The following is a 25,394-nucleotide window of genomic DNA, read 5'->3' as shown; positions in this document are numbered from 1 at the left end:
TGGGAGGGAGGTTGGTTTGTGTGATGGTCTGGGCTGCGTCCACAACTCTCCGCGATTTCATGCGGGTCTTGGACGGAGCTGTTCCCAAACCGTGCTGGGATGTATCCCGATAAAATGCTCTGTGTGGCGCATCTGTAGAAGTTGGGGAGAGGTGTTGGCGACATGCTGAACTTCCTCAGCCTTCTTTGTAAGTAGAGGCATTGGTGTGGTTCTTGGCTGTTGGCCTCAATATGGATGGAACTTGAATTAGTGCCTGTGACATGTTGACATAAGAGTTTACAATGGAAGAAGTTGAAAGGAAGACGTTAGAGATGAGAGATGGACAGACAAATACTGACCTATAAAGGAGCAGCTGGACTAGGTCTTGTGCTTGGGTCCACCATTTAATGAAGGGACACTGAAGGGGATAGTATCGTAGGCAGTAAAGGTGGTTATTACAAACTACAGCAGGATCATGATCGGTTGGGCAAGTGGTCTGGGGAATGGTTAATTGCATATGCTGTGTCCTGCAGAGGTTGGGGCCGGCTAGGATCTTATTTCTTGGAGTGCAGGAGGATGAGGGATGATTTTGTAGAGGTGTATAGAATCGTGAAGAGAATAAATAAGGTTGAATGCACTCTTCACCCCCCCCCCTCCCCCCCCCCCCCCTCCCCCTCCCCTCCCCCAGCACCCCCCTCCTCCCCCCCTCCAGAGTAGGGGAAAAACGAGAATCAGGGGACATGGGTTTAAGGTGAGGGTGGGGGGGGGGGGGGGGGGGGAGATTTAAAAGGAACCCGATGGACAACTTTTTCACACAGAGGGTGGTGGGTGTATAGAACGAGCTGCCAGAGGAGGTAGTTGGGGCTGGGACTATCCCAACGTTTAAGAAACATTTGAACGGGTACATGGATAGGACAGATTTAATCCAACTACCATTATTCTAAAATAAACCACTCATATAGAGTGATAGATGATACAGTGTTGAAACAGGCCCTTCAGCCCAACTTGCCCACACCGGCCAACATGTCCCAGCTACACTAGTCCCACCTGCCAGCATTTGGTCCATATCCCTCCAAACCTGTCCTATCCATGTACCTGTCTAACTGTTTCTTAAACATTGGGATAGTCCCAGCCTCAACTACCTCCTCTGGCAGCTTGTTCCATACACCCACCACCCTCTGTGTGAAAAAGTTACCCCTCAGATTCCAATTAAATTTTTTCCCCTTCACCTTAAACCTGTGTCCTCTGGTCCTCGATTCCCCTACTCTGGGCAAGAGACTCTATGCATCTACCCGATCTATTCCTCTCATGATTTTGTACACCTCTATAAGATCTCCCCTCATCCTCCTGCACTCCATGGAATAGAGACCCAGCCTACTCAACCTCTCCCTGTAGCTCACACCCTCTAGTCCTGGCAACATCCTCGTAAATCTTCTCTGAACCATTTCAAGCCAGCTGATGAATCCACGATGTCGATGTCAAACCCAGCCGGTTACAACTCGAAGCCGAAGTCCAGCCATTGTCCGAGCTCCGGCCACATGTGTGAGTGGACGTTGGGCTGTGTCCAGTTACTCATGTTCCCAGCCCCAGTCTCACTGGACGCGTGTATCAGGGTCATTGGGATGCAGAATAATAGTGATGTGACCCAAATGCCGGACATTACTAGCGGTCAGTTGACAGTAGCGAGTCCGCTCGGCCCGCCGGTCTAGCCCCTTCACCCGGGGGGCGGGGGGAGTAACCCGGCGGGCCGGGGTCGCCAGTGTTGGTCCCGCTGCTCTGACTCGAGTCCTCTGTGGAATTCAGCGGAATTCTGTAACCGGTTCGGAGAAAAAAGATCGGATCAGAGATGTGGATATTCATCGGGCAGTGAAGGGGGTAGAGGCTGTGAAATAAAGCCCCCGCGGGGAGGAGAGAGGGGGGGGGAGGAGAGGAGAGGGGGGGAGAGGGGGGGGAGGGGAAAGAGAAGTGTGGAGGGTGGGGCAGTGAGAGAGGGGGGCAGTGATCTTGCTGGGAGGGGGCGCGGTCAGTGATGCCGGCGAGGGGACGGGAAAGTTCCGCCCGTGTCTGTAACTCCGCCAACAACACATTCGCTCAGGTGAGCGGCAGAGTCGCGGCATGGATTGTAACCTCTGTACCCCCCCCCCCCCCCCTCCCCCCGTGTGTGTGTGTCACCCTGTGTGTGGTGTGGGTCTGTGTCCGTGTGTCACCCCTGTGTGTGTGGGTCTGTGTCCCACCCTCTCCCACCGGGCGGGACCGGGAGCTGGGACCGGGAGCGCGCCGCGCCCCCATGGGTGGTTGGAAAAGCGCGGAGACGCCGATGCTGGTTCGGCGCGGGAGAGTTGGGACGCTACCGGCGGCTACAGCAAGGCAGCTGCACAAACCGGCAGCCGGCGACGGGGGGGCGAGAGATCTCCCCCCGGGGGGAGAGATCTTACCAAACGGGGGGGGGGGCATGTGAGGTCTCGAGAAAAAACGGGGGGGGGGGGGGAGATGTTCTCCCCTCACTTACTGACCCCTGATTGGGGGGGGGGGGGGAGATAGGAGGGGGGAACGTGGGGGTGGGGAAAGAAAGAGCTGAAGGGGAGGGGTGGGTGGGGGTCTGTGTGGGGTGAGAGTGTCCGGACCGGGCAGTGAGTTAAACCGATCCGCGTGTTTCTGCCATTATTTACTAGCCCACACGGGCAGGACGGGCCGAAGGGCCTGTTTCCGTGCTGCACCCGAACAACAACTTGTTTTCCCAGTATAGTCCCAGGTGGGAAGGAATGGGCGAGACCCTTCTTCAGACTTGACCAGAAACGTCACCCACTTCTCCCCACAGATGCTGCCCGACCCACTGAGTTACTCCAGCTTTTTGTGTCTGTCTTCGATTTAAACCAGCATCTGCAGTTCCTTCCTACTGATGTTTAATAACATGTTAAACATGTGGAGAGGATGTTTCCACTAGTGGGAGAGTCTAGGACTAGAGGGCACAGCCTCAGAATTAAAGGACGTCTTTTAGGAAGGAGATGAGGAGGAATTTCTTCAGTCAGAGGGTGGTGAATCTGTGGGATTCTTTGCCACAGATGGCTGTGGAGGCCACAAGTCAGCAGATATATTTAAGGCAGAGATAGATAGATTGTTGATTAGTGCGGGTGTCAGGGGTTATGGGGAGAAGGCAGGAGAATGGGGTTAGGAGGGAGAGATAGATCAGCCATGATTGAATGGTGGAATAGACTAGATGGGCCGAATGGCCTAATTCTGCTCCTATCACTCCTGTCATTGATAACCCAGCGTGTTATTAACCCGGGTTAGTTCCCAAAGCGAATGGTATGTTGGCTTTCATACCAAAAAGATTTGAGTATAGGAGCAGGGAGGTTCTACTGCAGTTGTACAGGGTCTTGGTGAGACCACACCTGGAGTATTGCGTACAGTTTTGGTCTCCTAATCTGAGGAAGGACATTCTTGCCATAGAGGGAGTACAGAGAAGGTTCACCAGACTAATTCCTGGGATGTCAGGACTTCATATGAAGAAAGACTGGATAGACTCGGCTTGTACTCGCTAGAATTTAGAAGATTGAGGGGGGATCTTATAGAAACTTACAAAATTCTTAAGGGGTTGGACAGGCTAGATGCAGGAAGATTGTTCCCGATGTTGGGGAAGTCCAGAAACAAGGCGGTCACAGCTTAAGGATAATGGGGAAATCCTTTAAAACCGAGATGAGAAGAACTTTTTTCACACATAGAGTGGTAAATCTCTGGAACTCTCTGCCACAGAAGGTAGTCGAGGCCAGTTCATTGGCTATATTTAAGAGGGAGTTAGATGTGGCCCTTGTGGCTAAGGGGATCAGGGGGTATGGAGAGAAGGCAGGTACGGAGGGGATACTGAGTTGGATGATCAGCCATGATCATATTGAATGGCGGTGCAGGCTCGAAGGGCCGAATGGCCTACTCCTGCACCTATTGTCTATGTTTCTATGTGTGGGGTAGTTGGGGCGAGTGGAGTATCTCCGCTTAACGACACTCACCTGCGCCGGTAATTTCCCCGCCCACCCGCTACAATTAACTCAAGTGTCCCCCCATTAAACCTCGTCACCCAATATAGACGTTAATTGTCGGACAGATGCACGGCTTCCCCACCCCACTCTGTGACTCTAGCCGGGGTATAAATCCCTTGTCCCGCCGCCGCCGCCGTCACTCCGGACCATCGGGACTGACCATCGGGGGCAGGTGGGTGTAGTAACTAGTTAATGGGGGAAAGCGCAGAGTGCTGGAGTAACTCAGCGGGTCAGGCAGCATCTGTGGAGAACATGGACAGACTGCAGGAGTTGGCCATTCGGCCCCTCGTGCCAGCACCGCCATTCAATGTGATCATGGCTGATCATCCCCAATCAGTACCCCGTTCCTGCCTTCTCCCCATATCCCCTGACTCCGCTATTTTTAAGAGCCCTATCTAGCTCTCGAAAGCATCCAGAGAACCGGCCCCCACCGCCCTCTGAGGCAGAGAATTCCACAGACATGGGTGATGTTTTAGGTCGAGAGCCATAACGTCACCTATCCATGTTCTCCACAGGTGCTGCCTGACCCACTGAGTTATGGTGCAGCAGCATCTATGGAGCTAAGGAAATAGGCAACGTTTCGGGCCGAAATCCTTCTGGAAATAGGCAACGTTTCGGGCCGAAACCCTTACGGGTTTCGGCCCGAAACGTTACCTATTTCCTTAGCTCCATAGATGCTGCTGCACCCGCTGAGTTACTCCAGCACTCTGTGAAACGTCACCTATCCATGTTCTCCATAGATGCTGCCTGACCCGCTGAGTTACTCCAGCACTCTGTGTCATTTAGTGTTAGAATATTGAGCGGCGCTGAACCCGTTGTAAACTTTTCCCTGTAATGCCTTTATTTCCTCTCTCTCCAGATAAAGGCGATGTCGGGTCAGAGTGAAGCGGCCGACGGGCGGAATCGGACACCCCAGAGCGTTGATGGACTTGGTATTCAATCGCCCCCCTTCCCCCCCACCCCACCCCCTCCTCCCCCCCCCCCCCCCCCCCCCCCCACCTCCTCTTCCCCCCCCCCCCCCCCCCCCCCCCCCCTTCCCCCGGTTAACCCCCAGACTAACTCAACCCGTATGTCGGGGCCGGCACGGTGGTGCAGCGGGTAGAGCTGCTGCCTCACAGCGCCAGAGACCGAGTTCCATCCTGACTACGGGCGCTGTCTGTACCGAGTTTGCACGTTCTCCCCGTGACCTGCGTGGGTTTTAGAAACATAGAAATTAGGTGCAGGAGTAGGCCATTCGGCCCTTCGAGCCTGCACCGCCATTCAATATGATCATCCAACTCAGCATCCCGTACCTGCCTTCTCTCCATACCCCCTGATCCCCTTAGCCACAAGGGCCACATCTAACTCCCTCTTAAATATAGCCAATGAACTGGCCTCAACTACCCTCTGTGGCAGAGAGTTCCAGAGATTCACCATTCTCTGCGTGAAAAAAGTTCTTCTCATCTCGGTTTTAAAGGATTTCCCCTTTATCCTTAAGCTGTGACCCCTTGTCCTGGACTTCCCTAACATCGGGAACAATCTTCCTGCATCTAGCCTGTCCAACCCCTTTTCTCCGGGTGCTCCGGTTTCCTCCCGCACTCCAAATAGAAAGGACTTGTAGGTAAATTCCGTAAAATTGTAAATGGTCCTCGGATTGTGCAGGATATTCTGTGGCGGTGGAGGCCGGTTCGCTGGATACTTTCAAGAGAGAGCTAGATAGGGCTCTTAAAGATAGTGGAGTCAGGGGATATGGGGAGAAGGCAGGAACGGGGTACTGATTGTGGATGATCAGCCATGGTCACATTGAATGGCGGTGCTGGCTCGAAGGGCTGAATGGCCTCCACTCCTGCACCTATTGTCTGTTGATAGTTGGTCGGGGATTGCTGGTCGGCGCGAGGGACATGTATCCGCGCTGTATCTCTCAACTCTCTCTCTGTCTCTAGACTAATGCCGACGCAGACTCGAGCTCTCCCGCCTCGCCTCCCCTCTCTCCTCGGTCATCAGCCTCATCCACATCTGGCCGGAACATCTGCAGCAGCTGCGGGCTGGAGATCGTGGATCGCTACCTGTTGAAGGTGAGGCGGGAGGGGGGAGAATGCGGGATAGAACGGGAGATTGGTGTGGGCAGTTAAACCCCCTGGTCTACACGGGTTAGGGAATGTGCAGGAAGGAACTGCAGGTGCGGGTTTACACCGAAGATAGACACAGAATGCTGCAGTAACTCAGCGGGACAGGCAGCATCTGTGGAGAGAAGGAACGGGTGATGTTTTGGGTCGAGACCTTTCTTCAGACCGTATCGGGGGAGAGCGAGACACAGAGATAAGGAAGTATAAGGTGTGAAAATGAGACGAAGTGTGTGGAGATCTCATTCAGTCTGAAGACGGGGCTCGACCCAAAACGTCACCCATTCCTTCTCTCCAGAGACGCTGCCTGTCCCGCTGAGTTACTCCAGCATTTTGTGTCTATCTATGGATTAGAGTGTAAGTGACTGGTTGGATAGGGATAGAGGGTAGAGCTGCTGCCTCACAGCGCCAGAGACCCGGGTTCGATCCCGACCACGGGTGCTGTCTGTACGGAGTTTGTACGTTCTCCCCGTGACCGCGTGGGTTTTCTCCGGGTGCTCCGGTTTCCAACCATACTGCAAAGACATTTGTAGGTTAATGTAACTCCTGTAAATTGTCCATAGGTTGTGTGGGATAGTGTTAGTGCCGGGGATCGGTGGGCCGAAGGGCCTGTTTCTACGCTGTATCTGTAAACTAAACTAAAAGACCTGCAATGTTTTCTCAGGCACGCTAGGGATTTGGGGGAAGAGGGTGAGAGAAGAATAAGGGGTAAGCCATTTAGAACGGAGACGAGGAAACATTTTTTCACACAGAGAGTTGTGAGTCTGTGGAATTCTCTGCCTTCAGAGAGGTGGAGGCCGGTTCTCTGGATACTTTCAAGAGAGGTCTTAAAAAATATCGTGACCTGGCTGGAGCACAGTGGATTCAATGTTGGTTGTTTGAAAGTACTTTCCATTCACCAATGTAATTACCCAGCATGGAGACTGGCCCTTCGGCCCATCCAGTCCCTTCCAGCCATCAACCACCTACTACTCTAATCTTGTTTTCTACCCCTCACTGGGGGTAATTTACAGTGGCCCATTAACTCCACGCCCGCCCGCATGCCTTTGGAGTGTGGGAGGAAACCGGAGCAGGTGGTCATGGGGAGAACGTGCAAACTCCTCACAAACAGCATTTGAAGGTTGGGATGGATCCCTGGTCTCTGGTGCTGTGAGGTAGCAGCTCTACCCGCTGCATCACCCAATATTACTGGTGTTTTTTCACTGGGTGGCACAGTGCTACAGTCGGTAATCGGAGACCTGGGATTGACCCCGACCCCTAGTGCTGCCTCTGTGGAATTTGCACGTTCTCCATCTGACTGCATGGGTTTACTCCGGGTGACAATAGGTGCAGGAGTAGGCCATTCGGCCCTTCGAGCCGTTCAATGTGATCATGGCTGACCATCTCCAATCAGTACCCCGTTCCTGCCTTCTCCCCATATCCCCTGACTCCACTATCTTTAAGAGCCCTATCTAGCTCTCTCTTGAAAATATCCAGAGAACCGGCCTCCACCACCCTCTGAGGCAGATAATTCCACAGACTCGCAACTCTCTGTGTGAAAAATGTTTCCTTGTCTCTGTTCTTAATGACTTACCCCTTATTCTTAAACTGTGGCCCCTGGTTCTGGACTCCCCCAACATCGGGAACATGTTTCCTGCCTCTAGTGTGTCCAAGCCCTTAATAATCTTATATGTTTCAATGAGATCCCATCTCATCCTTCTAAACTACAGAGTGTACAAGCCCAGCCGCTCCATTCTCTCAGCATATGACAGTCCCGCCATCCCGGGAATTAACCTTGTAAACCTACGCTGCACTCCCTCAATAGCAAGAATGTCCTTCCTCAAATTAGGGGACCAAAACTGCACACAATACTCCAGGTGTGGTCTCACTAGGGCTCTGTACAACTGCAGAAGGACCTCTTTGTCCTATACTTAACTCCTCTTGTTATGAAGGCCAACATGCCATTCGCTTTCTTCACTGCCTGCTGTACCTGCATGCTTACTTTCATAGACTGATGAACAAGGACCCCCAGATCCCGTTGTACTTCCCCTTTTCCCAACGTGCTCCGGTTTCCCCTCACTTACTAAGGATGTGCAGGTTTATAAGTAAACTGGCTTCTGTAGGTAACCCCTTGTGTGCAGGGAGTGGAGGAGAAAGTGGGATAGTATTGAACTTGTGAGAATGGGTGATGGATGGTCGGTGCGGGCTGAAGGGCCTGTTTCTGCGCTGTATCTCTAAGCCAGGCTTTCCCAACCTTTCTCGTCCCATTTACCCCAGCATTTACCCCCAGCCTGTGGTTCAGTAATTGAAGTTTGCACTACTACTGACAAAGAACACAGAACATTTAAAATGCTGTTTAACAATTTCAGAATCAACAAATGTACCCCCTGGGTTGGCAAAATTTACCCCCAGGTTGGGAACCTTTGCTCTAACCCAAGGGTTCTTAACTTGGGGTAAATTTCACCGACCCAGGGGGTAAATTGATTCTGGATTTGAACATTTTTTCTGTTCTGGTATACCAGTATCTGTACATCAGGGACTGTCATATGCTGAGAGAATGGAGCGGCTGGGCTTGTGTACTCTGGAGTTTAGAAGGATGAGAGGGCATCTCATTGAAACATATAAGATTATTAAGGGTTTGGACACACTAGAGGCAGGAAACATGTTCCCGATGTTGGGGGAACAGTTTAAGAATAAGGAGTAAACCATTTAGAACAGAGACAAGGAAACACTTTTTCACACAGAGTTGTGAGTCTGTGGAATTCTCTGCCTCGGAGGGCGGTGGAGGCCGGGTTCTCTGGATACTTTTAAGAGAGAGCTAGGGCTGTTAAAGATAGCGTGACCTGCGTGTGTTTTCTCCAGGAGCTCCTGTTTCCTCCCACACTCCAGACGTGCAGGTTTGTAGGTTAATTGGCTTCTGTAAATGTAAATTGTCCCCAGTGTGTGTGTAGGATAGTGTTTCACGACCTAATTCACGACCTCTGCCGAGTTTGCCCTTGACTCGTACTCGCAGCATGATCGTAGCTAGGTCGTAGCAGGTCGTGATGCTAGTCGTGGGTACTCGTGGCATCAATTAGGTCGGGGCATTTTTTCTAGCATGATGAAAATAGCCCACGAGTGAAAAAGGTCGTGAAAGTCGGACAGACATTTGGAATATCGGAAGGTAACCCAGAATTAAATATGTTTCAAAGGAATTTACTTAATTATGGGCTAATAATTGGAAAAAAGCTTATACTTAAATTTTGGAAAAATGCTCCAATACCAACAACAAAAATGTGGATTTCAAACATGTTCGAAACATTACACTTGGAAGAGATGAGACTCCTCCTAGCAGGCAAATCAGATCACTTCCAAAAGACGTAGTCTGCATTTATGGAACTATTACAAGCATAAGGTGCAACAATAAGCTAAAACATAAAGGCTACCAGGACCTGGTAACGGGGGGTATAAAATAAATTTTTAATAAAAACACGGTTGGTATATCCTTTTTTGCGGAGTTTTGTGTTACAATAGAGCGATTGATTTTCCTTTCTTTTTTTTCTTTTCTTTCTAGGGTCTTATTTCTTTTCTTTACTTCCTTCTCTAATTCCTTCCCTAAGGGGTTCTCTTCTCCCAACACTTTCCTGCACCTTCACGATTCTTGCTTACTTTCCTTACTTCTTTTATTTCTATCTTTTTTAAAGCTCAAAAAATGAAGTGGTACAAAATAATGTAATAAAATATATGCGATGTATTAATGTAATTTACTGTACTGCTAATAAAAATAAAATTAAAAAAATAAAAAAAGATAGTCGGACAGGCCCTTTAGTGTACGGGGTTTGTGGTAATGCAGGAAACATGTTCCCCATGTTGGGGGAGTCCAGAACCAGGGGCCACAGTTTAAGAATAAGGGGTAAGCCATTTAGGACTAAGATGAGGAAACACTTTTTCACCCAGAGTTGTGTGAATCTGTGGGATTCTCTGCCACAGAAGGCAGTGGAGGCCGATTCACTGGATGTTTTCAACAGTTAGATTTAGCTCTTGGGAATAACGGAGTCGGGGTATATGGGGAGAAGGCAGGAACGGGGTACTGATTGGGGACGATCAGCCGTGATCACATTGAATGGCGGTGCAGGTTCGAAGGGCAGAATGGCCTACTCCTGCACCTATTGTCTATGTTTCTATGATCGCTGGTCGGTGTGGATTCGATGGGCCGAAGGGCCTGTTTCCGCACTGTATTGGTACAACTTTTTGGTACATTGCACCTCTAACAACATTCATCCCTTGACAGGTGAACAAACTATGTTGGCACGTCCGATGCCTGGTCTGCAGTGTCTGTGGGACCCCTCTGGGCAGGCACTCCAGCTGCTACATCAAGGAGCAGGAGATATTTTGCAAGATGGACTATTTCAGGTAACATGACCAAGTGCAGATATGTGGGACTAGTGTAGCTGGGGCATGTTGGCCAGTGTGGGTAAGTTGGGCCAAAGGGCCTGTTTCCACTCTGTATCACTATGACTATCTTCTGCAGCTGTCCGTGTTGGATCATCCCCAATCAGTACCCCGTTCCTGCCTTCTCCCCATATCCCCTGACTCCGCTATCTTTAAGAGCCCTATCTAGCTCTCTCTTGAAAGCATCCAGAGAACCCGCCTCCACCGCCCTCTGAGGCAGAGAATTCCACAGACTCACCACTCTCTGTGAGAAAAAGTGTTTCCTCATCTCCGTTCTAAATGGCTTACTCCTTATTCTTAAACTGTGGCCCCTGGTTCTGGACTCCCCCAACATCGGGAACATGTTTCCTGCCTCTAGCGTGTCCAAGCCCTTAACAATCTTATATGTTTCAATGAGATGCCCTCTCATCCTTCTAATCTCCAGAGTGAAAAAGCCCAGCTGCTCCATTCTCTCAGCATATAACAGTCCCGCCATCCCGGGAATTAACCTTGTAAACCTACGCTGGGCTCCCTCAATAGCAAGAATGTCCTTCCTCAAATTAGGGGACCAAAACAACACACAATACTCCAGGTGTGGTCTCACTAGGGCCCTGTACAACTGCAGAAGGACCTCTTTGCTCCTATATTTGATTCCTCTTGTTATAAAGGCCAACATGCCATTTGCTTTCTTCACTGCCTGCTGTACCTGCATGCTTACTTTCATAGACTGATGAACAAGGACCCCCAGATCCCGTTGTACTTCCCCTTTTCCCAACTTGACGCCATCTAGATAGTAATCTGCCTTCCTGTTTTTGCCACCAAAGTGAATAACCTCACATTTATCTGCATTAAACGTCATCTGCCATGCATCTGCCCACTCCCCCAACCTGTCCAAGTCACCCTGCATTCTCATAACATCCTCCTCACAGTTCACACTGCCACCCAGCTTTGTGTCATCTGCAAATTTGCTAATGTTACTTTGAATTCCTTCGTCCAAATCATTGATGTATATTGTAAATAGCTGGTGTCCCAGCACCGAGCCTTGCGATACCCCACTAGTCACTGCCTGCCATTCTGAAAGGGACCCGTTAATCCCTACTCTTTGTTTCCTGTCTGCCAACCACTTCTCTATCCATGTCAGCACTCTACACACTCAATACTTTCTAAAGGTATGTCCTTTTATTCTGAGGCTGTGCCCTCTGGTCCTAGACTCTCCTAATAGTGGAAACATCCTCAGAGCAGAAGAGTTAGAGTTGGGAGGAGAGACACAAAAGCTGGAGTAACTCGGTGGGACAGGCAGCATCTCTGGAGAAAAACGTTCGGGTGATGTTTTGGGTTGGGACCATCATTGGGTCTGAAGAAGGATCTCGACCCAACCCTTCCCCCCCTGAGATGCTGCCTGTCCCGCTGAGTTACTCCAGCTTTTTGGGTCTATCTTCTGTGCAGACCAGTCTAGTTTATTGTCCCGTGTACCGAGGTACAGTGAAAAGTTTGTGTTGCGTGCTAACCAGTCAGCGGAAAGACAATACATTATTACAATCGAGCCGTCCACAGTGTACAGATACAGGATAAGGGAATAATGTTTAGCGCAAGGTAAAGTCAGCAAAGTCCGATCAAGGATAGTCCGAGGGTCCCCAATGAGGTAGATGGGAGGTCAGCAGCATAAGTCATGTGATCGTAGTAGAATTAGGCCATTCGGCCCATCGAGTCAGCTCCATCATTCAACAATGGCTGATCTATCTCTCCCTCCTAACTCCATTCTCCTGCCCTCTCCCCATCACCTCTGACACCCGCGCTAATCCAGAAACACTGCCCTCTGGTTGTGGTAGGATGGTTCAGTTGTCTAATAACAGCTGGGGTGAAACTTGTGCCTGAATCTGTGGTTTCTGTGGTAGTTTCTTGGGGTAGTTGACGGGATCTTATAGAAACTTACAAAATTCTTAAGGGGTTGGACAGGCTAGATGCAGGAAGATTGTTCCCGATGTTGGGGAAGTCCAGGACAAGGAGTCGCAGCTTAAGGATCAGAGGGAAATCTTTTAGGACCGAGATGAGAAAAACATTTTTCACACAGAGAGTGGTGAATCTGTGGAATTCTCTGCCACAGAAGGTAGTTGAGGCCACAGTTCATTGGCTATATTTAAGAGGAGTTAGATGTGGCCCTTGTGGCTAAAGGGATCAGATGGTATGGAGAGAAGGCAGGTACGGGAATGGCGATATATGATCATATTAAATGGCGGTGCAGGCTCGAAGGGCCGAATGGCCTACTCCTGCACCTAATTTCTATGTTTCACAGATAGATAGTTGTCAATCCCTCCAGACCCCCCCCCACCCAGCGTTCCCTGACCCTCGCTGTTCCCACAGGCGCTACGGGACGCGATGTGCCCGGTGCGGTCGTCAGGTACAGGCGACAGACTGGATCCGTAGGGCCAGGGGCAACGTCTACCACCTGGCCTGCTTCGCCTGCTTCACCTGCAAGAGGCAACTGTCCACAGGAGAGGAGTTTGCCCTGGTGGATGAGAAGGTGGTCTGTCGCGTCCATTACGACTGCCTGGTGGACAACATCAACACTGGTAACGATTCATTACGGGGGAGGGTGTGGGGAGGGGGGGAGGGAAGGGGGGAGGGGGGGGGAGGGGAGGAGGGTTAGCTCGGTTACTCCAGCACTTTGTCATTTTTAATTTTCGGTGTGTTTAGGCTGAGTGAGATGATGAGTCTTGGACCATGTGTGGACAGTTTGCTGGTCAATTGTAAACTGTCCCTCTGGCCAAGGATTGGAAGGCTGGGATGGAATTCCAAGAATAGGAAATGGTCTGGATGAAAGTAAACACAGAGTGCTGGAGTAACTCAGCGGGTCAGGCAGCATCTGTGGGGAACATGAATATATGACGTTTCACAGAGTGCTGGAGTAACTCAGCGGGTCAGGCAGCATCTGTGGAGAAATGGATAGGTGACGTTTCACAGAGTGCTGGAGTAACTCAGCGGGTCAGGCGGCATCTGTGGAGACGAGGATAAGCGTGGATATTTTGAGCTGCAGATTGTTGTATTTGAGTCGTATGCACTGACAACAGACCAATGTTCTGTGTGTTTGAGTCTAGTTTATTGTCCCGTGTACCGAGGTACAGTGAAAAGCTTGTGTTGCGTGCTAACCAGTCAGCGGAAAGACAATACATGATTACAATCGAGCCGTCCACAGTGTACAGATACAGGATAAAGGGAATAACGTGACTAATGTCTATAGACAATAGGTGCAGGAGGAGGCCATTCAGCCCTTCGAGCCAGCACCACCATTCAATGTGATCATGGTTGATCGTCCACAATCAGTACCCCGTTCCTGCCTTCTCCCCATATCCCCTGACTCCGCTATCTTTAAGAGCCCTATCTAGCTGCACTCCCTCAATAGCAAGAATGTCCTTCCTCAAATTAGGGGGCCAAAACTGCACACAATACTCCAGGTGCAAGATAAAACCAGTAACGTCCGATCAAAGATTGTCTGAGGGTTTCCAGAGGTAGATAGTAGCTCAGGTCTGCTCTCTAGTTGGTGATAGGATGCTGCAGGTTTACACACCCAATAATATGCAATAACACGCAAATATGCAATAATAATTAATATAATAAACTAACTAGACCCACAGTACAAAACTGAAGTGGGCAGTTCAACCACCGACACAGCCCGCAGAAGATCACAGTTGCTGAGGTTAGTGTTGTGCAGTGTTCAATTGGGTAATGGTTGTTGGGAAGAAGCTGTTCTTCAACCTGGAGGTCACGGTTTTCAGGCTCCTGAACCTTCTTCCCCGATGGTAGCAGCGAGATGAGAGTGTGGCCAGGGTGGTGTGGGTCTCTGATGCCGGCTGCCTGTTTGAGGCAGCGACTCCTGTAGATCCCTTCGATGGTGGGGAGGTCAGTACTGAGGTGGACCTTCGATGGTGGGGGGGTCAGTACTGTGATAGACCGGGCAGTGGCCACACCACTCTCTTCATCCCTGGGCGTTTGAGTTGTGCCCCTGTTACTTGCATCTCAAGCCTGGTGACCGTGGACTACACAACATACTCGACTTGTTTTAAATGATTGTAAATATTGTTGCCTCGCACGGTTTGAGACAAGCTGACTTCTTGCAGGGCGGGGACTTGGTGAGGAGGGAGTGATGCCTGTGGATCAAGATGCGAGTCAGCCCAGACCAACCAAGAGAGCACGGACCAGCTTCACAGCCGAGCAGCTGCAGGTAACCACCTGAAGTATTCATTCATGTCCAGCCCTGCGACCATGTGCTTGCCTGACACCCCTGTACCTGCGCCCGCACCCCTGTACCTGCGCCCGCACCCCTGTACCTGCGCCCGCACCCCTGTACCTGCGCCCGCACCTGCGCCCGCACCCCCTGTACCTGCGCCCGCACCCTTGTACCTGCGCCCGCACCCCTGTACCTGCCCCCGCACCCCTGTACCTGCGCCCGCACCCTTGTACCTGCGCCCGCACCCTTGTACCTGCGCCCGCACCCCTGTACCTGCGCCCCCACCCCTGTACCTGCGCCCGCCCCTGTACCTGCGCCCGCACCCCTGTACCTGCGCCCGCACCCCTGTACCTGCGCCCGCACCCTTGTACCTGCGCCCGCACCCCTGTACCTGCGCCCGCACCCCTGTACCTGCGCCCGCACCCCTGTACCTGCGCCCGCACCCCTGTACCTGCCCCCGCACCCCTGTACCTGCGCCCGCACCCCTGTACCTGCCCCCCTGTACCTGCGCCCGCACCCCCGTACCTGCGCCCACACCCCCGTACCTGCCCCCGCACCCCCGTACCTGCCCCCCCGCACCCCCGTACCTGCCCCCGCACCCCCGTACCTGCCCCCGCACCCCCGTACCTGCCCCCGCACCCCCGTACCCGTATGCCCCCGCACCCCCGTACCTGCCCCCGCACCCCGTACCTGCCCCCGCACCCCCGTACCTGCGCCCGCACCCCCGTACCTGCGCCCCACCCCCGTACCTGCGCCCGCACCCCCGTACCTGCCCCCGCACCCCCGTACCTGCGCCCCACACCCCTGTACCTGCGCCCCTGTACCTGCGCCCGCACCCCCGTACCTGCGCCCCCTGTACCTGCGCCCTGTACCTGCGCCCGCACCCCCGTACCTGCGCCCCCTGTACCTGCTCCCCTGTACCTGCCCCCGCACCCCTGTACCTGCGCCCCGCACCCCTGTACCTGCGCCCCTGTACCTGCGCCCGCACCCCCCGTACCTGCGCCCACACCCCCGTACCTGCCCCCGCACCCCCTGTACCTGCGCCCACACCCCTGTACCTGCGCCCCTGTACCTGCGCCCGCACCCCTGTACCTGCGCCCGCACCCCTGTACCTGCGCCCGCACCCCTGTACCTGCGCCCACACCCCCGTACCTGCCCCCGCACCCCCCGTACCTGCGCCCCACACCCCTGTACCTGCGCCCCCCTGTACCTGCGCCCGCGCACCCCTGTACCTGCGCCCCCACCCCTGTACCTGCGCCCGCACCCCCGTACCTGCCCCCGCACCCCTGTACCTGCCCCCCTGTACCTGCCCCGCACCCCCGTACCTGCGCCCCACACACCCCCGTACCTGCCCCCGCCCGCACCCCCGTACCTGCCCCCGCACCCCCGTACCTGCCCCCGCACCCCCGTACCTGCCCCCGCACCCCCGTACCTGCCCCCGCACCCCCGTACCTGCCCCGCACCCCCCGTACCTGCCCCCCGCACCCCCGTACCCCCCCCGCACCCCCGTACCTGCCCCCGCACCCCCGTACCTGCCCCCGCACCCCCGTACCTGCCCCCGCACCCCCGTACCTGCCCCCGCACCCCCGTACCTGCCCCCGCACCCCCGTACCTGCGCCCGCACCCCCGTACCTGCGCCCGCACCCCCGTACCTGCGCCCCACCCCGTACCTGCGCCCGCACCCCCCGTACCTGCGCCCGCACCCCCGTACCTGCCCCGCACCCCCGTACCTGCCCCCGCACCCCCGTACCTGCCCCCGCACCCCGTACCTGCCCCCGCACCCCCGTACCTGCCCCCGCACCCCCGTACCTGCCCCCGCACCCCCGTACCTGCCCCGCGCACCCCCGTACCTGCCCCCGCACCCCCGTACCTGCCCCCCACACCCCCGTACCTGCCCCCGCACCCCCGTACCTGCCCCCGCACCCCCCGTACCTGCCCCCGTACCCCCGCGCCCCGCACCCCCGTACCTGCGCCCCCACCCCCGTACCTGCGCCCCCCGCACCCCCGTACCTGCCCCCGCACCCCCGTACCTGCGCCCGCACCCCCGTACCTGCGCCCCTGTACCTGCGCCCCGCACCCCCGTACCTGCGCCCCCTGTACCTGCGCCCCTGTACCTGCGCCCGCACCCCCGTACCTGCGCCCCCTGTACCTGCGCCCCTGTACCTGCCCCCCGCACCCCTGTACCTGCGCCCGCACCCCTGTACCTGCGCCCCTGTACCTGCGCCCGCACCCCCGTACCTGCGCGCCCACACCCCCGTACCTGCCCCCGCACCCCTGTACCTGCGCCCACACCCCTGTACCTGCGCCCCTGTACCTGCGCCCGCACCCCTGTACCTGCGCCCCCACCCCTGTACCTGCGCCCGCACCCCCTGTACCTGTGCCACACCCCCGTACCTGCCCCCGCACCCCTGTACCTGCGCCCACACCCCTGTACCTGCGCCCCTGTACCTGCGCCCCGCACCCCTGTACCTGCGCCCCCACCCCTGTACCTGCGCCCGCACCCCCGTACCTGCGCCCCACACCCCCGTACCTGCCCCCGCACCCCTGTACCTGCGCCCACACCCCCGTACCTGCCCCCGCACCCCCTGTACCTGCGCCCACACCCCCGTACCTGCCCCCGCACCCCCGTACCTGCGCCCACACCCCCGTACCTGCGCCCGCACCCCCCGTACCTGCGCCCGCACCCCCGTACCTGCCCCCGCACCCCCGTACCTGCGCCCGCACCCTTGTACCTGCGCCCACACCCCCGTACCTGCCCCCGCACCCCCGTACCTGCGCCCGCACCCCCGTACCTGCGCCCGCACCCTTGTACCTGCGCCCACACCCCCGTACCTGCCCCCGCACCCCCGTACCTGCGCCCACACCCCCGTACCTGCGCCCGCACCCCCGTACCTGCGCCCGCACCCCCGTACCTGCGCCCGCACCCCCCGTACCTGCGCCCGCACCCCCGTACCTGCGCCCGCACCCCCGTACCTGCGCCCGCACCCCCGTACCTGCGCCCGCACCCCTGTACCTGCGCCCGCACCCCCTGTACCTTCACCCCCCCCTGTACCTGCGCCCACACCCCTGTACCTGAGCCCCCTGTACCTGCCGCCACCGTGTGATCAGTTCAGTTTGGTTTTGTGATGCAGTATGGAAACGGTCGTAAGGTCATATGATAGGAGAAGGATGAGGCCATTCGGCCCATCTAGTCTACTCCACCAATCAATCACAGCTGATCTATATCTCGCTCCTAACCCATTCTGTTTTCTCCCCACACGCCTGACACACTAATCAACTATCAGTGTAGGAAGGAACTGCAGATGCTGGTTTCTATTGAAGATAAACACAAAATCTACAATTGGGGAGGGAGAAGGGAGGTGTCAGTGTTGCAGTTGAATAATAGGGACTATGGGGCCATGAGGGAGGAGCTGGCCAAAGTTGACTGGGAAGATACACCAGCAGGGATGACAGTGGAACAACAATGGCAAGCATTTCTAGGAATAATACAGAAGGTGCAGGATCAGTTCATTCCTAGGAGGAAGAAAGATTCCAAGGAGAGTAAGGGGTGACCGTGGCTGACAAGGGACGTCAGGGACAGTATAAAAATTAATAGAGAAGTACAACGTAGCAAAGATGAGCGGGAAGCAAGAGGATTGGGTAATGTTTAAAGAGCAGCAGAAGATAATTAAAAAGACAATACGGGAAGAAAAGATACGAAGGTAAGCTAGCCAAGAATATTAAGGAGGATAGTAAAAGCTTCTTTAGGTATGAGAAGAGAAAAAATTAGTTAAGACCAAAGTTGGACCCTTGAAGACTGAAAAAGGTGAATTTATTATGGGGAACAAGGAAATGGCAGATGAGTTGAACAGGTACTTTGGATCCGTCTTCACTAAGGAGGACACAAACAATCTTCCTGATATAGTAGTGCCCAGAGGATCTGGGGTGACGGATGACCTGAAGGAAATCCACATTAGGCAGGAAATGGTGTTGGGTAGACTGATGGGACTGAAGGCTGATAAATCCCCAGGGCCTGATGGTCTGCATCCCAGGGAGTGGCTCTAGAAATCGTGGATGCATTGGTGATCATTTTCCAATGTTCTATAGACTCAGGATCAGTTCCTGTGGATTCGAGGGTAGCTAATGTTATCCCACTTGAAGAGGCAGGAGAGAGAAAACAGAGAATTATAGACCAGTTAGCCCGACATCGGTGGTGGGGAAGATGCTGGAGTCAATTATAAAAGATGAAGTTGCCACACATTTGGATAGCAGTAACAGGATCGGTCCAAGTCAGCATGGATTTACGAAGGGGAAATCATGCTTGACTAATCTTCTGGAATTTTTTGAGGATGTAACTAGGAAAATGCACATGGGAGAGTCAGTGGATGTAGTGTACCTGGACTTTCAGAAAGCATTTGATAAGGTCCCACATAGATTAGTGGGCAAAATGAGGGCACATGGTATTGGGGGTAGAGTGCTGACAGGGATAGAGAAATGGTTGGCAGACAGGAAACAAAGAGTAGGGATTAACGGGTCCCTTTCAGAATGGCAGGCAGTGACTAGTGGGGTACCGCAAGGCTCGGTGCTGGGACTGCAGCTATTTACAATATACATCAATGATTTGGATGAAGGGATTCAAAGTAACATTAGCAAATTTGCAGATGACACAAAGCTGGGTGGCAGTGTGAACTGTGAGGAGGATGCTATGAGAATGCAGGGTGACTTGGACAGGTTGGGGGAGTGGCAGATGCATGGCAGATGCAGTTTAATGCAGATAAATGTGAGGTTATCCACTTTGGGTATCAAAAGCAGGAAGGCAGATTGCTATCTAAATGGAATCAAGTGGGGAAAAGGGGAAGTACAACGGGATCTGGGGTCCTTGTTCATCAGTCTATGAAAGCAAGCATGCAGGTACAGCAGGCAGTGAAGAAAGCGAATGGCATGTTGGCCTTTATAACAAGAGGAATCGAATATAGGAGCAAAGAGGTCCTTCTGCAGTTGTACAGAGTCCTAGTGAGACCACACCTGGAGTACTTTGTGCTGGTTTGGTCCCCTAATTTGAGAAAGGACATTCTTGCTATTGAGGGAGAGCAGCGTAGGTTTACAAGGCTAATTCCCGGGATGGCGGGACTGTCATATGCTGAGAGAATGGAGCTGCTGGGCTTGTACACTCTGGAGTTTAGAAGGATGTGAGGCTATCTCATTGAAACATAAGATTGTTAAGGGTTTGGACACACTAGAGGCAGGAAACGTGTTCCCGATGTTGGGATCGCTGGTCGGTGCAGGCTCGAAGTGCCGAATGGCCTACTCCTGCACCTATTTTCTATGTTTCCACGCTGTATCTCTAAGCTAAACTAAACTGTTTCCGCAGATGCTGCCTGACCCGAGTGTTTGCAGCATTCTGTTTTATTTGGGGCCGTTCTCTCACTGGCCTCCAGATATTCTAATCCCCAGGCAGCTTCCAACACTGGTTTGTTCTTGTCCTTGCAGGTGATGCAAGCACAGTTTACACAGGACAATAACCCTGACGCTCAGACACTGCAAACTCTGGCGGAGACCACTGGGCTTAGCCGGCGAGTGATTCAAGTGAGTCTGTGTTAGAAACACAGACAACAGGTACAGGAGTAGAGGCCATTCGGCCCCTCGAGCCAACACCGCCATTCAATGTGATCATGGCTGATCATCCCCAATCAGTACCCCGTTCCTGCTTTCTCCCCATATCCATTGATTCCGTTAGCCCTAAGACCCAACTCTCTCTTGAAAACCTCCAGTGAATCGGCCTCCACTGTCTTCTGTGGCAGAGAATTCCACAGATTCACAACTCTCTGGGTGAATAGATTTTTCCTCATCTCGGTCTGAAATGGCCGACCCCTTATTCTTAAACTGTGTGACCCCTGGTTCTGGACTCCCCCAACATGGGGAACATGTTTCCTACTTCTAGCCTGTCCAATCCCTTAATAATTTTATGTTTCAATAAGTTCCCCTCTGATCTTTCTAAGATCCAGTGAATACAATTCCAGTCGACCCAGTCTTTCATCGCATGTCAGTGAAGGGCACTCCATTCTGAATAAGTTGCATTGAGGAATTGGGGTGAATGTACAAGATGTTGGTGAGGCCACACGGAGTATTATGTCCCATTCCTGCTATAGGAACAAGGCCACTAGCTGGGACTAGTTCACAAGTTCATATATGTGATGGGGTAGAATTAGGCCATTCGGCCCATCTAGTCTACTCCCCCATTCAATCACGGCTGATCTATCTCTCCCCCCTAACCCCATTCTCCTGCCTTCTCCCCATAACCCCTGACACCCGCACTAATCAAAAATCTATCTATCTCTGCCTTAAATATATCCACTGACTTGTGGCCTCCACATCCGTCTGTGGCAAAGAATTCCACAGATTCACCACGCTCTGACTAAATAAATTCCTCCTCATCTCCTTCCTATAGGAACATATTTTAACTCTGAGGCTGTGCCCTCTGGTCCTAGACTCTCCCACTAGTGGAAACATCCTCTCCACATCCACTCTGTCCAGGAGTGTAGATGGGGCATGTTGGTGTGCGTGCGTTTATTGTCATGTGTGCCGAGTTAGTGTAAAGCTTTCTTGTTGCATGCTAACCAGTCGGCAGAAGCCCTACGTGGTTACAACCAATCTGATGTACAGATACAAGTTGGTCCGCAAGGCATGTTTCTGTGCTGCCCGACTCCCTGAAGCTATGTGTTTAAGAAGGAACTGCAGATGCTGGAAAATCGAAGGTAGACAAAAATGCTGGAGAAACTCAGCGGGTGCAGCAGCATCTATGGAGCGAAGGAAATATGCAACGTTTCGGGCTGAAACGCCCATCAGTCTGAAGAAGGGTTTCGGCCCGAAACATTGCCTATTTCCTTCGCTCCATAGATGCTGCTGCACTCGCTGAGTTTCTCCAGCATTTTTGTCTACCCTGAAGCAATGACTAGCTCTATAATAATTTGTCTGGAGCTAAAAAGCGTTTTCAGAAAAAACATTATTAATGTTTTATATTTTTATGTTGATGTAATATTAATAACATTATTAATGTTTTATGTGTCATTCACAACTGTCATGTTGTCACTTGCAGGCGGAGCACCAGGGCAAATTCCTTGTATGTGAATACTTGGCCAATAAACGTATTCATTCATTCATTACGATGTTTCAGGTTTGGTTTCAAAACTGCCGAGCTCGACACAAAAAGCATGTGGGTCCGGGCCAACTGCCCGCTACACCAGCGTCCACTACTCACCTGGAGAACATGTCACCACACACCATGGAGCAGGTGGTATTCACTACGTATGGGGCATCTGATGGACAGATACTGGCCAGCCTGCACACCTACATGGACTGTAAGTTGTGTTTGGGTGATATGATGAGTTGATGTTTTTTTGGCGGGTTACAGCCCAATGGTATGAATGTTGATTCATCCAACTTCAAGTAACCCCGACATCCCCTCTATCTCCGTCCCTTCCCCCATCCACCCAACTCTTTGTGCTAGTTTCAAAGTCGTCTTCAGTCTCGTTGTCTGTAACTCGTTTTCATCTAGATCACAGCTAACGATGTTTAAGAAGGAACTGCAGATGCTGGGAAAATCAAAGATAGACAAAAAGTGCTGGAGAAACTCAGCGGGTCAGGCAGCATCTATGGAGCGAAGGAAATGGGTGACGTTTCAGGTCGAGACCCTTCTTCAGACTGATGTGGGAGTGCGGGGGAATGTCACCTATTTCAGAGTTACTCCAGCACTCTGTGAAACGTCACCTATCCATGTTCTCCACAGATGCTGCCTGATCCGCTGAGTTACTCCAGCACTGTGTGAAACGTCACCTATCCATGTTCTCCACAGATGCTGCCTGACCCACTCAGTTATGGTGCAGCAGCATCTATGGAGCTAAGGAAATAGGCAACGTTTCGGGCTGAAATCCTTCTGGAAATAGGCAACATTTCGGGCTGAAATCCCTCTGGAAATAGGCAACGTTTCGGGCCGAAACCCTTATGGGCTTCGGCCCAAAACGTTACCTATTTCCTTAGCTCCACAGATGCTACCTGACCCTCTGAGTTACTCCAGCACTCTGTGAAACGTCACCTATCCATGTTCTCCACAGATGCTGCCTGACCCGCTGAGTTACTCCAGCACTCTGTGAAACGTCACCTATCCATGTTCTCCACAGATGCTGCCTGACCCACTGAGTTACTCCAGCACTCTGTGAAACGTCACCTATCCATGTTCTCCACAGATGCTGCCTGACCCGCTGAGTTACTCCAGCTTTTGTGTCTGCCTTGAGTTTAGTTTTCCCGTTTCCATGCTGTATCACTAAAGTCTATAGAAGTTACAGGAACGGATAGAACGATGACTGACTTTCAAAAGATATTTCCCCTCCAGTTTTGGACGTTTCCACCCTGGGAGAAAAAGGTTCTGTGTCTGCTCTATCTATGGCACTCGTATCTGGAGCACACTACCAGAGGGAGTGCGGGCGGCTGCCTCACAGCGACAGAGACCCGGGTTCCACCCTGGCTACGGGTGCTGTCTGTACGGAGTTTGCACGTTCTCCCCGTGACCTGCGTGGGTTTTCTCCAGGTGCTCCGGTTTCCTCCCACACTAACAAAGATGTGCAGGTTGATTGGCTTTGGTAAGTTGCAAAATTGTCCCTAGTGTGTGTCGGACAGTGTACAGGGTGATCGCTGGTCAGCGTAGACTCTAGACCGAATGGCCTCTTTCCACGCTGGAACTCCAAGGTCTAAATCTACTACAGAAGTGGATTGAATTATGTCTTTGAAAATATATTGTGCAGATATACGGAGAGGGAGTGATTGACAACTTTATTGTCACGTGTACTGAGGTACAGTGAAATGTTTTGTTGGATTCTTTGCCACAGACGGCTGTGGAGGCCACAAGTCAGTGGATATATTTAAGGCAGAGATAGATAGATTGTTGATTAGTACGGGTGTCGGGGGTTATGGGGAGAAGGCAGGAGAATGGGGTTAGGAGGGAGAGAGAGATCAGCCATGATTGAATGGCGGAGTAGACTTGATGGGCCGAATGGCCTAATTCTACTCCTATGACTTCCTCCTAAAAAGCATGTTGGCTGGCATGGGCAAAGTGGGCAGAAGTGCCTGCATCTATAATTGTGCTGATATTTCTATACAGGTGCATGAGTTTGTTCAAGTGTGGACGACACGGACTCGTTGGGCCGAAGGGCCTGTTTCCACTCTATCTCAACTAAAGCTACAAGTTTTTGAAGGTAGACACAAAATGCTGGAGTAACCCAGCGGGACAGGCAGCATCTCTGGAGAGAAGGGAGTAGGTGGCGTTTTGGGTCGACTCCAGAGATGCTGCCTGTCCCGCTGAGTTACTCCAGCTTTTAGAATATTGTGTTCAGTTCTGGGCACCGTGTTATAGGCAAGATATTGTCAAGCTGGAAAGGGTTCACCATGTTCCTTCCCACACACCACAAGAGTTTGAGTTTAAACTTGTTCTGATTTCTGGTATCTGGCTCCGGGGCACAGACCGCTCCGGGGCAGAGGGAGAAGAGGAGGGAAGAGACTGCGACCTAAGACTTTTGCCTCCATCACAGTGAGGAGATGCTGGGTGGACTCACTGTGGTGGATGTTAATGTGTGTTTATTGTTGTTTTATTGTATTGTATTATATGTATGACTGCTGCAATTTCGTTCAGACTAAGTCTGAATGACAATAAAAGGCTATCTATCTATCTATTTCTCCAACAGCCCAGTCTCAGACACTTGGCTTCCCAGATCACGGCACTCACTTGATGACGGAGCTGGCCCCAGGTCACGCCTGAACTCTTCACGTTGGACGATGATTGGACCAACCTCCTAGAGTTGGGGAACTTTCCCCACCCCGACTCTTGTATTTATTGGTATTTAGTTGGAGCACTTTGATTCATACTTGGTGACACGCGTGCCAAATGTTTACAATCCCGCCTGTGTGTGAGTGTGTGTCTGTCTGTGTGTGTGTGTGTGTGTGTGTGAATTCACACTAGTTTATATTGCTAAGTTATTGTTGAAGAATGTATTCCCTGTTTGTAAATCCTGTGTTTTATACAGTTGACTATTGAAAGGAACTCGTGTGAGGAATATTGTCGTAAGTTTCACATTTTTTCTGTTGGCACCTTTTGGATTCGGAGCCTTAAACACAAATAAACATTTGCTACTGTTCTTGTTTCCAGTTCAGTCTTGTTCACTAGAACGCTCACCGCCAGTGTTCAAATAGCAGCTCTTTTATTCTGGAGGAGAGCGGAGGTGGAAGTATGTACGGAGATTAAATAGACACACTACCCTGGTTTACAATCCTGGCAAGATGCCAACACCAGCAACACGCAGGTCATCGCAGACCTCATAGTGAAACCACCAGCATTTGACCCCTTGTTATAATGGCCTGTTGGCCTTCATAACAACAGGAGTTGAGTATAGGAGCAAAGAGGTCTTTCTGAAGTTGTACAGTACCCTAGTGAGTCCACACCTGGAGTATTGTGTGCAGTTTTGGTCCCCTAATTTGAGGAAGGACATTCTTGCTATTGAGGGAGTGCAGCGTAGGTTTACAGGGTTAATTCCCGGGATGGCGGGACTGTCATATGCTGAGAGAATGGAGCGGCTGAGCTTGTACACTCTGGAGTTTAGAAGGATGAGAGGTTATCTCATTGAAACATATAAGATTATT

The 25,394-nt window shown here is 52.5% G+C and overlaps 1 protein-coding gene across 1 annotated transcript; it reads left to right on the top strand.

Annotated features, from left to right (window-relative positions):
• Positions 1 to 2,008: 2,008 nt before the first annotated feature.
• On the top strand, positions 2,009 to 24,914 carry LOC129694102 (LIM/homeobox protein Lhx8-like). Its single transcript, XM_055630828.1, has 8 exons — positions 2,009 to 2,074; positions 5,936 to 6,067; positions 10,365 to 10,486; positions 12,866 to 13,074; positions 14,620 to 14,723; positions 20,199 to 20,294; positions 21,883 to 22,066; positions 24,443 to 24,914. Exons 1-8 carry the CDS (start codon positions 2,009 to 2,011, stop codon positions 24,514 to 24,516), a joined length of 987 nt encoding a protein of 328 aa, XP_055486803.1. The 3' UTR covers positions 24,517 to 24,914.
• Positions 24,915 to 25,394: the final 480 nt, after the last annotated feature.

This window comes from Leucoraja erinacea, unplaced genomic scaffold (genome assembly GCF_028641065.1).
Source record: "Leucoraja erinacea ecotype New England unplaced genomic scaffold, Leri_hhj_1 Leri_541S, whole genome shotgun sequence".
Lineage (NCBI taxonomy): Eukaryota > Metazoa > Chordata > Chondrichthyes > Rajiformes > Rajidae > Leucoraja > Leucoraja erinaceus.
Note: the sequence above shows the minus strand (reverse complement) of the source record. Positions and strands in the feature narration are given on the sequence as shown.